At 35.0% G+C, this 14,600-nt stretch overlaps 1 protein-coding gene across 1 annotated transcript; it reads left to right on the forward strand.

The window, feature by feature from the left end:
* The first annotated feature begins 1,464 nt into the window (after nt 1-1,464).
* On the forward strand, nt 1,465-9,214 carry TRIM77 (tripartite motif containing 77). The gene is given in 7 exon segments (XM_002822341.3): nt 1,465-1,875; nt 2,572-2,604; nt 2,606-2,668; nt 5,324-5,554; nt 6,291-6,313; nt 7,023-7,120; nt 8,721-9,214. Coding segments are annotated over 7 exon segments (1,353 nt in total).
* Nucleotides 9,215-14,600: the final 5,386 nt, after the last annotated feature.

Genomic DNA, 14,600 nt, shown 5'->3' on the forward strand with positions numbered 1-14,600 from the left:
TTGGTTTATTTTTTGTTTTTATGGCCTTTGGTAGAATCTGCCCCCGATAAACATATGCATGGGTCCTGTTTTTCTCAGTGCTGTACCTGTCTCTATCCAGAACTGATTGAGTTGTCTTGTTGCCTCTGTTCTCTAATGGTTTACAAAGCAAACAAACAAACTAAACCTCATTAATCTTTAGTTTCTCTCGCACTTTTTTTCTTGCAGGGAGGCGGCAATAGTATTTTCATCCTTCTCCGTTTCTCAGCTGCAACCATAAGACTCTATTAGGTTTTATGATATCCCTGAATGTCCTAATAACGTCCTAATCGGCTGTTACTTTTTTCAAACCAGGTACAAATCAATGATACTATAATTACATCATAGTTAGATTTTTTATTTCTTTTAGTTATCTCTGCTATATAGCTGTTTCCAGACATTTTCTCCTTAGAAATTAAAATTATTTTAATAGGCCAGCTTTATTTTTTGCATAGTGTTTTTCAAATGCATTTATCTAATTTCCTCCCATGGTTACATGCAGGTAAAATGTTTTTGGCAAAAATACTACAGAGGTGTTTTGTGTCCTTAGTCATCTACCTCTGTTTGTATACATTAAATTATACACTTTCACTTATCTATTATGCCTCAATAACACTGTGGATAGAGCTAACATGTGGGGTAGAACTTTGATGATATGTAAATAGGCTCTTTCACAAAATCTATGACTTAGTTATTTTATTATCTATTAATGATTCTTGCCTGATTCAGTTATTTTTATGGCATCTGTAAAATGATGATTGTCCACCATTCCTTCTATTGCATTAGTTGGCCTCTCCAGAATTATGTAGTTAGTGTTCTATTGTATTATTAAGGATGCAGGTTTTTCCCACCTTTCTGTTTTCCTTAGAGTATTGGCTTTTGTCTTAGATTAGTTCACTATGAGTTCACAAAATGGTTACACAAGCAAATATTGCATCTAAATAATGTCCAGAGGCAGAAAAAGCAATTGTTTCTTCTATGTGTCTCTTCTGTAGCAAGAACACCTTTTACAGAATTCTTCTACGAGTCTACTTTCTTGTTCTCTTGGCCAGAATTGGAGTACATGTCTTATAATGACCAATCAGAGAGAGAGAAAAAAAGGGGGAAATTTTGATAGCTTTGGACAAAATAATGATCCACTGCCTGCAGCTACAGATGAGCCCAGGACCTGTGATTTTTATGTTTTTGTAGAAGAGATAATAGATATGAAAAATATTGGATTTCTATTAGGCAACTGGAAAATAGTGCTATAGGCCAAGGTTGTCAAGAAAGAGGGCATGTGATCAATCTGTTGCACTGTTTGTGTCTCTCCATCCTATTTTAATCTTTCAGAAAACATGGCCTGTCATGCTACAGTGTGTACACAAATTAGTAAAAAAAGGTCTTAAGCTCATTTCATATGCCTTGGGGGAAAGAATGACGCTTTCTTTTTATTTTATCAGAAACATGGCTTCTGCTATCACGCAGTGTTCTACAAGTGAGCTCACCTGCTCCATCTGCACAGACTATTTGACAGACCCTGTCACCATTTGCTGTGGGCACAGATTTTGTAGTCCCTGTCTCTGCCTCTTGTGGGAGGATACACTAACTCCTAATTGCTGCCCTGTGTGCAGGGAAATATCACAGCAAATGTACTTCAAACGCATTACTTTTGCTGAGAAACAAGTTATTCCTACAAGAGAATCAGTCCCCTGCCAGTTGTCAAGCTCTGCCATGCTGATCTGTAGGAGACACCAGGAAATCAAGAACCTCATCTGTGAAACTGATAGAAGCCTGCTGTGTTTTCTCTGCTCTCAATCCCCAAGGCATGCTACTCACAAACACTATATGACAAAGGAGGCTGATGAATACTATATGGTAAGTAAATGCTACTGATTGCACTTTGAAATGTGAAGAACCCTGAATCCTACAGGTATTAAGGAAAGAAATACTTATCATTATTATTATTAATAATTTTATGCAATAAACAGAATTGCTTATGACCATAAATTAGACACTGTTCTAGATACTAAGATAAAGCACTGAAGAAACCAAACATCCCTGCTCACCTGAAATTTAAATTCTCTTGGGCTGAGGGAGAAGAATGATGATAAAGTCGATGAGCATTAGGGTTCTGGTATTTCAGTGTAAGAAGCTCTATATTAATCACTAGTTTCCATGATAGTCATTGGCTAACACAGTCATGATTGCAATGAATCTACTATAGAAAATTCTAATAAATACTGGTCAGTATGCTCCAATAGTACTGTAGATAAGTTGAGGGCTAGCATTTTAAAATTAAATATAAAATAAGAGTTACTTCTGAAAATTGACAAGGTTGTATCAGTTTCAGTGCCAGACTTCTAAGATAATGGGTCTTGTTTTGTAAATTTGGGAATTTTACCTTTGGTTTCATTGACCTCTCAGACTTGACAATCAGTGCCTTTAAGAAAAGCCCCTGCATGTCTGCATTCTGCACTCTTTACTTGTCCCATGTCTGTACCTCTTTTGGAAGTATCTGAAATATACTATATTTTCTTTTCTAGTGCTCAAATTTATAGTTTTGTTTTTCAGAAGAAACTCCTGATTCAAATGAAGTCCATCTGGAAAAAAAAAACAGAAAAATCAAAGAAATCTAAACAGAGAGACCAACATTATCAGAACATGGGAAGTAAGCAGTAGGCTCATTTCTCTCAGAACCAGTTTGGAATAGAAAATGTGACTTGTGGGAGAAGAACTTGAGTTAACCATATGTCCCCTGAATAGGATGATCAGAAAAAGGACCTACATGTGTTTCTCTACAATATAACTTAATCTTTAGTGCGAGATTTCATGTTGAATCCAATATATAACTAAAAATATCCGTATTTTTCTGAATAAAGCAGTATCTACCAATAATACATCAGCAGTGACAAGAAATGTGCTAAAAATGGCATGCAAGATCACTAGAATGAAGGTAAAAATGTAGTTCTACAGCAGCTTAGCAGACATGAAATGCTAAAAAAAAATAGCTTCTAAGTGAAAATCAATCTGATGCTAATGTATTAGTAAAATTTAGAAATTTACCGATGATAATGTTGGAAGATTTTAGGAATAAGAAAGCTGAAAGTTAGAAAAGTGGTAAAATTATTTGGACATGTGAGTAACTCCTCTCGATTAATTCATGAAAGAGAGTCAGGCAGTGATGAGAGATATGGCTTATGGCCAGGTCTAGAATGTGAATGCTTAGGTAAGAATTTAGGATTATATAATCCATTCACAAATATGAATTAAGTACCTAAAACTGAATAAGTAAATTAAACAACATTTTTATTCTCAAAGATCTCAAGCACTTCTGAAGGGGACATATAAACAGGGACCAGTAGAGAATAATAATAATTGATAGGTGATACCGTGAGAATGCCAAAGGGGAACAAAAAAATCATGTTGATCATTTCAGATGGATTTTCTGAGAAGTCCTGCATTCTCGTGAGGGCCTATCATGTGTTGCTCACTGCTGTAGCCCAACAAAATGATACAGAAGTGGACAAAAGAAGAAATAGACCACTTACCCTAGGAGTCTATAATCTAGTGGGGGAATTCAATCTACAAATTAAAATGTAAACTTTATAATAAATAATGTTGGTGAAGTGCTTCAGGGAAAAATAAAGCAGAGAATGGATACAAAGAATCCAGGTTTGTAGAATCTATGCTGGCCAAGAAGAACCCATTTTCAGGGAAAAGAAGTTGCAGAAGAAATGAATCAGTGGCGTTGTAAGAATGTATTTTTCTGTGGCAGGAAAAACAAGGTATGGTTAAAAGGAATAAGTAGAAAATGGTGTCAAATGCAGAAGGAAGGTGAAGAATTCTAGGACTAAAGCATAATATTTGGATTTAGAAAAAAGAAGTTCTTGGTAAGTTGTAATGTTTGGTTCAGGAAAGAGTAGGGAATAGAGGTAAAGGGGTCTTTAATCACACACATGAGCACAGCAAATTTGATCACATTTGATTAATAAATTTAGCTTTGATAAGGATAGAAATGCTTTAGCAAGAGAAGCTAGATGAGGTAATTGGGACAAGAATATTTTAATTATTTTTCCAAAGTAATTTGCAAAATTTGCACGTATTTAAAGGTGGTGTGGAAAGAAGGGAAAAACTGTGAAAAAGTAATTGAGATCAGGAGCAGTGGCTCATGCCTGTAATCCCAGGACTTTGGGAGGCCGAGGTGGGCGGATCACGAGGTCAAGAGATTGAGACCATCCTGGCCAACATGGTTTCACACCCTGTCTCTACTAAAAATACAAAAATTAGCTGGGCATGGTGGCGCGTGCCTGTAGTCCCAGCTACTCGGGAGGCAGGATGAGGCAGGAGAATCACTTGAACCCGGGAGGCAGAGGTTGCAGTGAGCTGAGATCATGCCACTGCACTCCAGCCTGGGTGATAGAGGAGACTCTGTCTCAAAAAAAAAAAAAAAAAAAAAGTAGTTGAGTAGCCTGGCATGGCAGCATGTGTCTGAAGTCGCAGCTACTCAAGAGGCTGAGGTGGGAGGATCTCCTGAGCCCAGGAATTCAAGGCTGCAGTGAGCCATGATTGTACCACCATACTCCATCCTGGGTGACAAACTGAGACCTTGTATCAATAATAATAATAATAATATAACTGAGTGAAAGAGAGAGGGAGGGAAATAAAGACACAGTGACAGAAAGACAGAGACAGAGAAAGTCAAAGACAAGCCAGGGAAAGAATGAGACAGAGAAATGGAGCCAGAAAGAGAGAGTAGGCAAACAATAGGGACAGAGACAGGAAGACAGAGGCAGGCAGAAGGAAAGAATGAACATTGTAAGAAAGTAATCTAGAGAAGGGGTGGATAGAGATGTGTAGTCTTAGGTAATAGGCAAGCATAGCCAAACACTGGTAAAAACACCGAGTGTTTTGGAAATGGAGGTAATTTAGAAAGATGCAGCAATGTCTTATGTTCTCTATTTTCCTGAGGAAGTAAATTGTTATGAGTAGGAGTATTGAGAAAAAAGAAATAAAATTTAGGTATAAGGATGAAGAGGTTAGAACATTATATAAGACAACATAAATTTGATCTTAATTTATCTTTATTATCTTTATTTTATAATGTAAATATGGAGGTTTGAGGGAAAGTAGGTGGAGCGATGCAGGGAAATGGAAGAGAGGAAGGGAAGGAGGAAGAAAGGAAGATTTATACTGTATTTGAAGTGGAAAGGCATTAAACTATATTTGGTAGAATAGCACAAAACATGAAACAAAGCAGAATAGCTGATAAGGAAAGAATAAAACCACTTAGACACATGATTTAATTAATCAAATATCACTACAGGTTTTTATAAATTTGCAGAGCATGATGATCAGCGCTGAATATCCTAAGGTGTGTCAATACCTCCGTGAAGAAGAGCAAAAGCGCTTAGAGAGCCTGGCAAGAGAAGGCAGGATAGTTTTCCAGCAACTCAAGAGAAGTCAAACTAGAATGGCTAAGATGGGTGTACTCCTGAGAGAAATGTATGAGAAACTGAAGGAAATGAGCTGTAAAGCAGATGTGAACCTGCCTCAGGTAAAAAACTGAAGGAGGTCAGGGTGCTGAACACCACCTTGCCTGGGAATCGTATCTGCTAGAGTCTGTATCCTTTTTGATCTATATTACTTTTCCGGTTCCAAATATTCAGATTCTGCCTCTCCTGACCTTATGGTGGCAGGTTTCACTCCTCTGTAGACCTGGTCTCACTCTTTCTTGTCCCATACAGGAGAAGGAAAACTATTTGGAAAGGTTCTAGTAACAAATTCATGAAAATTCTCTTCTAAAATTATCTTACTACACCCACTGATTCTTAGTAGTTGCAACAGAGCAGCTCATGAATACATGATTCAGTTTTGTATAAGGATGTGTCAATATGTGAAAGTGTGAGATTTATGAAATTTATTTACTCTTTTAGTTTTGAAGTCCTAAATTTGGGCCCCACACATCCTTACAAGAACTTTGTGGGGACCTCTGTCAATCTTGCTGCAGATGTTTGTACAGCAGAATGTCTTCCCTTCCTTTTCCCATTTGTTCAACCTCAGTCCATCTGACTAAGTTTCATCAAGAGTGTAATTTTATCGACTATATGTAGATGTCAGACTGGGTTTCATATTTATAAAGAAAAAGAAAATGAAAAATGCCTTTATCCAAAGAAGGAAAGTGGAAGACGTTAAGTTTTCCAATTCAGTCCGTATCCTCAGACTGCATGTCTAGGATATGTTGAGAGAACCATGTTGTGCTGCAAACTAAGCAATCCTCTCTCTCTTTATAGGATTTGGGAGACATAATGAAAAGGTAAGTTTGCCCCTCTATCCAAGTCCTGGTAATTGTGACAATAATCAGGCTGTTTCTGCTGGGATCAACCCACACTTTTAGTGAGGAATTTCTGTCTGTATTTATTCCTTTCTTTTCAAAGGTCATCCAGGCTTTATATATTGACTACTTCAGATGAAAGTGAAGGATGGGAAGCAGTTTTAACTGCAAGGCCTAATGTAGAAGTTTCAATAAGACAACTATTTTTCCTACCTCTAATTTTCTACATCCTAATTATTTGAAGGTTATTCCAGGTTGTCAACGGGAAAGGCAAATAATCTCAGAGAGGCAGTTGATGGAGAGATGGTGAAAATAGGAGAAAGGGAACATCACCAAGAAGGAATGTAGTACAGAGCTGAGGCTCCATATGTAGCAGGTGGCACGTTCCAAAAATTTGACAGATATCAGATTTCAGAAATTAAATGAGTGTTTCTGCATGGCTCACCTAGGGAAGCTGCAAAGGTGAGAACTGATATAATTATGACTGAGATAACATACTTTACTGGCATAGAGGTGTTAAAAGCAGCAGAGCACATCATAAAATACAGTTACAATTGCAATATTTCTTAGTTCTTGAGTTCAAGTCACACTCTTCAACCTAATTGTGAGGATTCTGATCAAGCATCTTATTAGTGGATTGCTAATGATTCCTTTGGGACTGCTAATTAAAAGTAGGTATTTTTCTCTGCAGGAATGAGTTTCTGAGGCTGGCCATGCCTCAGCCTGTGAACCCACAGCTCAGTGCATGGACCATCACTGGGATGTCAGAAAGGCTTAACTTCTTCAGAGGTAAGAGTGTGAACTGCACTAATGTTTCCAACATAAGTATTTTTTTTTTTTTCTCCCTGGACTGTTGAGATTTATTAGGGCAGCTCTCTATGGAGCCAGCAAATCTCAGATCTCTGGCAAATGGACCATGTGCAGAATGAGAAATGTCACCATCACACATTCACACATTCACAGAAGCTTTGTCTGATTATCATTTAAGTCTTTTGGGATGAGCATTTCTTTCCAATGCCAACATAAGTATTTTTATATGGGTGACCTTATTCACTTTAGTCTATATTCACTTTTCTGTCTCTATTATTATTTTCAGTGAACAAGCAGGTAAATATGGAAACCTTTATAACCAATTTTAAAACTGTTAATAAACTTTCAGGAAAAGCTAACTGAAGTCTGGAATAAATAAACAAATAAGAAATACAGTGCGTAACGTGATTATTTTAAGTGATTAAAAAAAACACTCAAAAAAAGACCTGGAGGAATGCTATAAATAAAGCATTCATTTTTCAGTGTAGCATATAAAACTACATATTCATTCAAAGCATTTCAACTCTGGTTATATTTACATGATCCGATTCTTAGAAATATCTTAGTGTTGTTATTCAAATGTTTACTTAAAGATTGAAGTTTTAAGGAATACATTTGAAAAACCACAGGATTCTCAAAAGCATAAAAACAAGTTTGTAAACAATAGGTACAAACACAAAGTAATCTGAAAGAAAATCCCTTCACTGTGTAGAGGGCTATACTGACAAATGGAAATGGAGGGTGAGTCTGGCATATAGAAGAGAGGCAGCCATGGTGTGAGATGAAGAGAATTCTGATTTAATGGTGTCCAAACCAGAAATTCTGGGAGAGAAACCACTTTTTTAAAAAGGCACATATAGATTTTCAGTTTATTTCACTTTTGCTTGCTTAAGTTGTGAAGCCCTCATTACTTCTTGGCCTTTTGGCTAAGATCAAGTGTGAAGCCCTCCCATCTTAGGCAAAGTGGTATTGTTTAGGACTAATAATGATAAAAATGTCATAGATTAAGTATAATTAATAATATTTTTATTATTTTTAGTATGTTTATTTTATTTTGCGAAAATTGGTTAATAAGGAGGCTTAAAAAAGGGCCATTTTGATGTTTTCTTGGCATCTTATGAATAAGCTGGCAAATTTTTAGTAGTCTAGTAAAAATTAAATCAGAGCTTGACATCCTACATCTTTATGTTTTCTCTAAATTTTCTTTCATCTTAGTTGCTTGATTAAGGATTCATTTGCCCTGCAAATGGACAAGAAGCTGTTGCTAAACTGTCTCCATAATTCCTCTGATATACTCTGTATGCCACTCACGATAGAGTGGTGTGCCGGAGCCAGTTAGTACTGACTCATGAGAGCAAATTGTTAAATGTTTTGAAATTTTTTGACTGATTATTAAATTGTTGGTAACTTGAAACTGGCCTTAGTGAGGTGGAAATAGTCCCAATAAACAAAACCAGTTGCTTTTTTTTGTTTGTTTGTTTTCAGGGCTTGGTTGTTAAGCATTTGCCAGACTGCCTCTGCACCTGTACCTCCAAACTTTTAAACTGTTTTTTGCATTCACTGTTTTCTTTTGCTACAGTGTATATCACCTTGGATCATAAGATATGCAGTAATCACAAGCTTCTGTTCGAAGACATGAGGCATTTGCAATGCAGCCTTGATGATACAGACATGTCCTGTAATCCAACAAGTACACAGTATACTTCTTCATGGGGAGCTCAGATCCTCAGCTCTGGCAAACATTACTGGGAGGTGGATGTGAAAGACTCTTGTAATTGGGTTATAGGACTTTGCAGAGAAGCCTGGACAAAGAGGAATGACATGCGACTTGACTCTGAGGGTATCTTTCTACTCCTGTGTCTTAAAGTGGATGACCATTTCAGTCTCTTCTCTACCTCCCCACTGTTACCTCACTATATTCCAAGGCCCCAAGGCTGGCTAGGAGTGTTCCTGGATTATGAATGTGGGATAGTGAGCTTTGTTAATGTTGCCCAAAGTTCCCTCATTTGTAGTTTCCTCTCACGCATCTTCTATTTTCCTCTCAGACCTTTCATTTGCCATGGATCTAAATAATCATGGACAGGTCACAGACCTGACCAAGGCCTTGGGAATTCTAATAGCAGAGGAGGCTCCTATTCTGGTTACTTTCTTAATGGGGAAAATCAGTCATATCTCATTACCTTTTACTTCATTTTACCTCCTGGATATATATTTATTGTATCATTTTTTAAAGTGTTGATAATATACATTTGTCATTTCTATTTTATTTGAATAGATGTAATGACTCTTATTATATTGTATAGGATGCATGTTCTTTTAACTTGTTATCAAAGTGTACTAGAGGTGAAAGAATACATGAGCATGAAAACCCAGCTAACTGAGTCAAATTAAAGCACAGACAAGTTGCCTTCCAGATAGCCCTTATTTAAAACTCAGTGTCAGCCTAAAATTCTCTATTCCCTGCCTTCATCTGGATAAACCTTTCCCTTCACCAGTTCCCACCTTTCTGAACTAGACGAGGTCTCAGATGTCAAGAATGGCTTATACATTTCCTCTGTAAAACTCCTAACAGAATTTGGGTCTTTTTTTCAAGTTTGTAAGTTACAAAAAGGGAATGCCAATGATAGTTCTTCTCATTCATTATAGGAATAAGAAACAGTCTGATGATATGAGAGATATTCAAGAAATATGTAAATAATTAAATGAATAAACATGTAAAAATTATTAAAATCAAAAGCTATAGAACAAAAATATACTACAGTATAGCCATAATTAGCAAGACAGAACAGGTTGAGAAACATCATTACATAAAGGATACATAGATATGGTACCATGGTACTTAAGCCTTCTTGTTCAATGGAATTTTTATCATTTTGTAATGCTCTTCTTAATTGTTTTTGGTTTAAAGTCTTTTTTATCTTATGTAAGAATAGATGCTCCTGCATTTTTTTGTTTTTATTTGCATGGTAGCTCTTTCTCCATCCTTTACTTTGAGCCTGTGGATGTCATTATATGTGAGATCGATCTCTCAAGACCAAATACACTTGGGTCTTGTCTTTTTATTCAGTTTGCCACTCTGTGCCTTTTAATTGTGGAATTTAGATCATTTACAATTAGGATTTGTATTGATATGTGAGATTTTGACCCTGTCATCATGCTGTCAGCTGGTTGTTTTGTAGAGTTGATTGTATAGTTGCTTTATAGTGTCTGTTAGCTATATGGTTTACTCAATATTTTGGTCTCTTTCAGCAGGAATGGAGCTTTCCGGTTGCATCTGTTTGGCCATCTTCCATTCTTTTTTAGCTGAGTGGTTTTTCATACCTTGTATACACCACGTTTTATTTATCCAAACACCAGATGATGTGCATCTTAATTGTTCCCAATTTTAGCAACTGTGATTTATATTTCTGTTCAAATCAACCCACATATCTTTCATTTATTGTGGGTAGTTACTTGGGGTGAAAGTACTGAATTGTTTAGTGGATTTTTTAATCATTTAAGAACCTGTCAAAATACTTCTTTAAAAATTGACTGTACCATTTTACATTGCCACCAGCATCTTGATAAGAGTTCTAATTCCTCTACATCCTCACTGACATTTAGTATTTTCAACCTTTATTACATAAGCTTTTCTATTTTTTTTAGTGTATAGTAATAGCTTATTGTGGGTTAATTTGCATATATATTACTAGTGATTAATGATGTTGAACATTTTTTTTTTTTGAGGGAGGGTCTCCCTCTGTCAACCAGGCTGGAGTGCAGTGGCAAGATCATAGCTCACTGTAACCTCAAACTCCTGGGCTCAAGGTATCTTCCCACCTCAGCCTTCCAAGTAGCTGGGACTACAGGCACACATCACTGCCCAGCTAATTTTTAAAATTGTCTGCGGAGATGTGGTCTCTATATGTTGCCCAGGCTGATCTTGAACCACTGGCCCCAAGTTATCCTCCTGTCTTGGCTTCCCAAAGTGCTGTAATTATAGACATGAGCCACCACACCTGGCCTTGAGCATCTTTTACTATCATTAGTTTCCATCCAAGTATCTTCTTTAGTAAATCATCTGCTCATTGTACAATTATTTCATTGGATAGTGTGTCTACTTGCTGAGTTGTAAGAGTTCTTTTTGATACAAATCCTTTATCACATATACGTTTTGCAAATATAATTTCTGCCAGTCTATGGCTTATATTTTAATTTTATTGTCTCATTGGAAGAACATTTTTAATTTTAATAAATCCAGTTTGTCATTTTTTAATGTTTCTTTTTTTGATGCCACATGTTAAGAAATACTTGTCTAACACAAGGTCACTAAATTTTTTTATATGACTACTTCTAGAAGTTTTATAATTTCAGCTTACATTTAGGTAGGTCAGTGGTCCATTTTGAGTTAATTTTTATGTACAGTGTAATGTGGGTTTGAAGTTCATATTTTTTGCCCCTAAATTCCAAAAATTTAAACACTATTTGTGGAAAACATTATCCTTGAATCGTTTGAATGATCTTACCACCTTTGTCAAAAATCAATTGACCATATATGTGTTATCTACTTCTGGACTCTAATTCTGTTGTATTGTTGTAGATATTTATTTATCTCACCATACACTAATATACTTTCTTGATCCCTATAGACTTATAGCACATTTGGATACAGATAATGTAAATGTCATTTTATTCTTTTTTGAAAAGTACTTTGGCAATTTTATAACTTTTATATTCCTCAGTACTTTCAACAACTTTACTGAGATATAATCTGTATACCATAAAATTCTCCCATGTAACATTCTCCCATATGTAACTTTCAATGAATTTTAGTATATTTATTGTGTTCCGCAACTGTCACCATAATTTAGTTTTTGAACATTATCATTACTCCAAAAGGATGCCTTGTGCTGGTTTACAATTAATTTCACCTTCTACCCTAGTACCAAGAAATCAATTACCTCTCTCTAATGTTCTGCCTCTGAATGTTCCTTATATATGGAATTATACAATATGTAGTTTTTAGTGTATCTTTTAACTTGGCATAATATTTCTAATATTTATCCATATTGTAATATAAATCAGCATTTCATTATTTATTATTTTTCTTATTAGCATTTCAATGTATGAATAGTTCACATTTTGATATTTATTAAAGAGTTGATCAAGATTTGGATTGTTTTACCTTTTAGCTATTATAAATAATGCTATCATGTATATATGAGTTTAAGTCTTTGCATAAACATATTTTTATTTCTTTTAGGTAGATACTGAGGAAAGGGATTCCTGGATTTTCTGGTACATTTATGTTTATTTATTTATTTTTTTAAGAAAACTGTTTTTCAAAGTGGCTGTATTATTTTACATGCTTACCTAGAATGCATTAAAATTCCCATTTTTTCATAACCTTAACAACAAATACTATTGTCTATGTTTTTTATTATAGCTGTTGTATTGAGCTTATAGTGACATATAATTGTGGTTTTAATTAAAATAATCTCAATGACTATGATGTTGAGTATCTTTTTTGTACTTATTAGTTATATTAGAGATGTTCAATTCATGCACCATTTATAAAATAAATGTGAAAGATCTTAACTTACCTATTAAAAGATAAAAAATATTTTTATAAGCTCAAATATAATTCCCAGCTATGTCCTGTATACAAAAAAAGACACCTAAAGCAAAATAATTCAGAAAGACTGCAAGTAAAGAGAAGGACAAAATTATGCTAGAAACATGGAGACATTAAGAAAGAAGGATCTGAGAATCTGATAAGAAAGTCAGTATAATTTAAATCAACAACTTTCAATGTGACAACTTAATGCTATCAGAATTTGCAATGAAAAATTAAAACTTATAAATAGCTATGTACCAAATATATAGGAACCAAAATTGTAAAGTTAAAAGTTAAAATAGATGCTAGAAACCCTAGGTAGAAGCATACTCAATATAGAAAATATTTATATAGGACTTTTAGTATCAAATAGATGAAGAAGCCATATATATATATATATATGGAATCTTTATATACATACATACATATATATACACACACACACATAAACATACAAATATATATTGTCTGAAATACTTTAGGATCATAATATAGATCTTGTGTGTATTTTAACACTGTGGAATTTACTACTATTTTCCTTTTGATTTAATTTATTTTTATTTGGTTTACCGAATATTCTATATTATTAAAAAAATTGTATTTTCTGTGATCAGGCTAAATAATTACACAAACATACACACAGATAGAAGAAACAGTTCTGATTAAGCCTCTGTTATAGGCACACACTGTATCTCTGGGACTTGTAAATGGTACTTTCTCAGTGATCTTGCTCTGCCTTTGGTTCTAGGTCTTAATCTAACACATACTTATGCTATTTCCCATCTTTTAATTTCTTGTTCCTGTCTATGAGCTGGAATAAATTTTTACCAGTACCTTAAGGGAAGCTATGTTTCTCGATCTTCCTGCAGTGGTTTAGACTTCTGTTACATTGTGGAGATAGGGAAGAAGAGACAGGGAAGGTCCAGGTCTTTGTGTGTGACATAATCTTTAGATACATTGAAAGAGGTAAGAGAAAAGTGGGGTAAAAGTGGAAAAATCTTTAGATAGAATACAACTTGTCTGTTGTTAATATTTAATATTCTACAATATTAAATATTCTTTAAGAATAAGTTTTGTCCAGATTCGTTTATTAAAGTGATGTTTGATATTCTTTCATTTTGTTGCATGTAATGAGAGTTCATTATTTTTCTTTGCTTCATAAAATTTATTTGCATGAATATATCACAACTTGTTTAGGCATTCTACTGGAGATAAACTTTTTAACTTAAATTTTGATATACTATGAACAGTAATAGTATGAAGAATGTTGTACGGTTGTACACATATTTTAATTAATATATGAATGCAGCCTGTAATTCCACTACTTTGGAAGGCCGAGGCGGGCAGATTGCTTGAGCCCAGGGATTTGAGACCAGCTTGGGTAACATAGTGGGACCCCATTTCTACAAAAAAAAAGAGAACGTATTTATGTAGGATGTATATTTAGGAGTAGATTAGTGGGTCATAAGGAATACTTTATGCAGATTTCCAAAAATGTTTTCAAAGTGGTTGTATAAAGTTACATTCCCCCGTGTATGACTGGAATTTCATTCGTTCTGCATCTTTGTCAACACATAGTAATAAATCTCTTGGTAAATTCTGGTCGCTCTACTGGGCGATTAGTGGTTCATCTTGTGATTTTAATTTGCCTTAATCTAATGATTAATAAGCACTTTTTCACATAGAATAGCAATATGCTATGCATCATGAGTGATGATTTTCATAAAATGAATAAATAATATATACAAGCACATTCTGAAAAGTATAAATAGGCCAGGTGCAGTGGCTCACACCTGTAATTCCAGCACTTTGGGAGGCCAAGGCAGGCAGATTACTTGAGGCCAAGAGTTTGAGACCAGTCTG

The sequence above is a fragment of the Pongo abelii genome, chromosome 9 (assembly GCF_028885655.2).
Source record: "Pongo abelii isolate AG06213 chromosome 9, NHGRI_mPonAbe1-v2.0_pri, whole genome shotgun sequence".
NCBI classification, from domain to species: Eukaryota; Metazoa; Chordata; class Mammalia; order Primates; family Hominidae; genus Pongo; species Pongo abelii.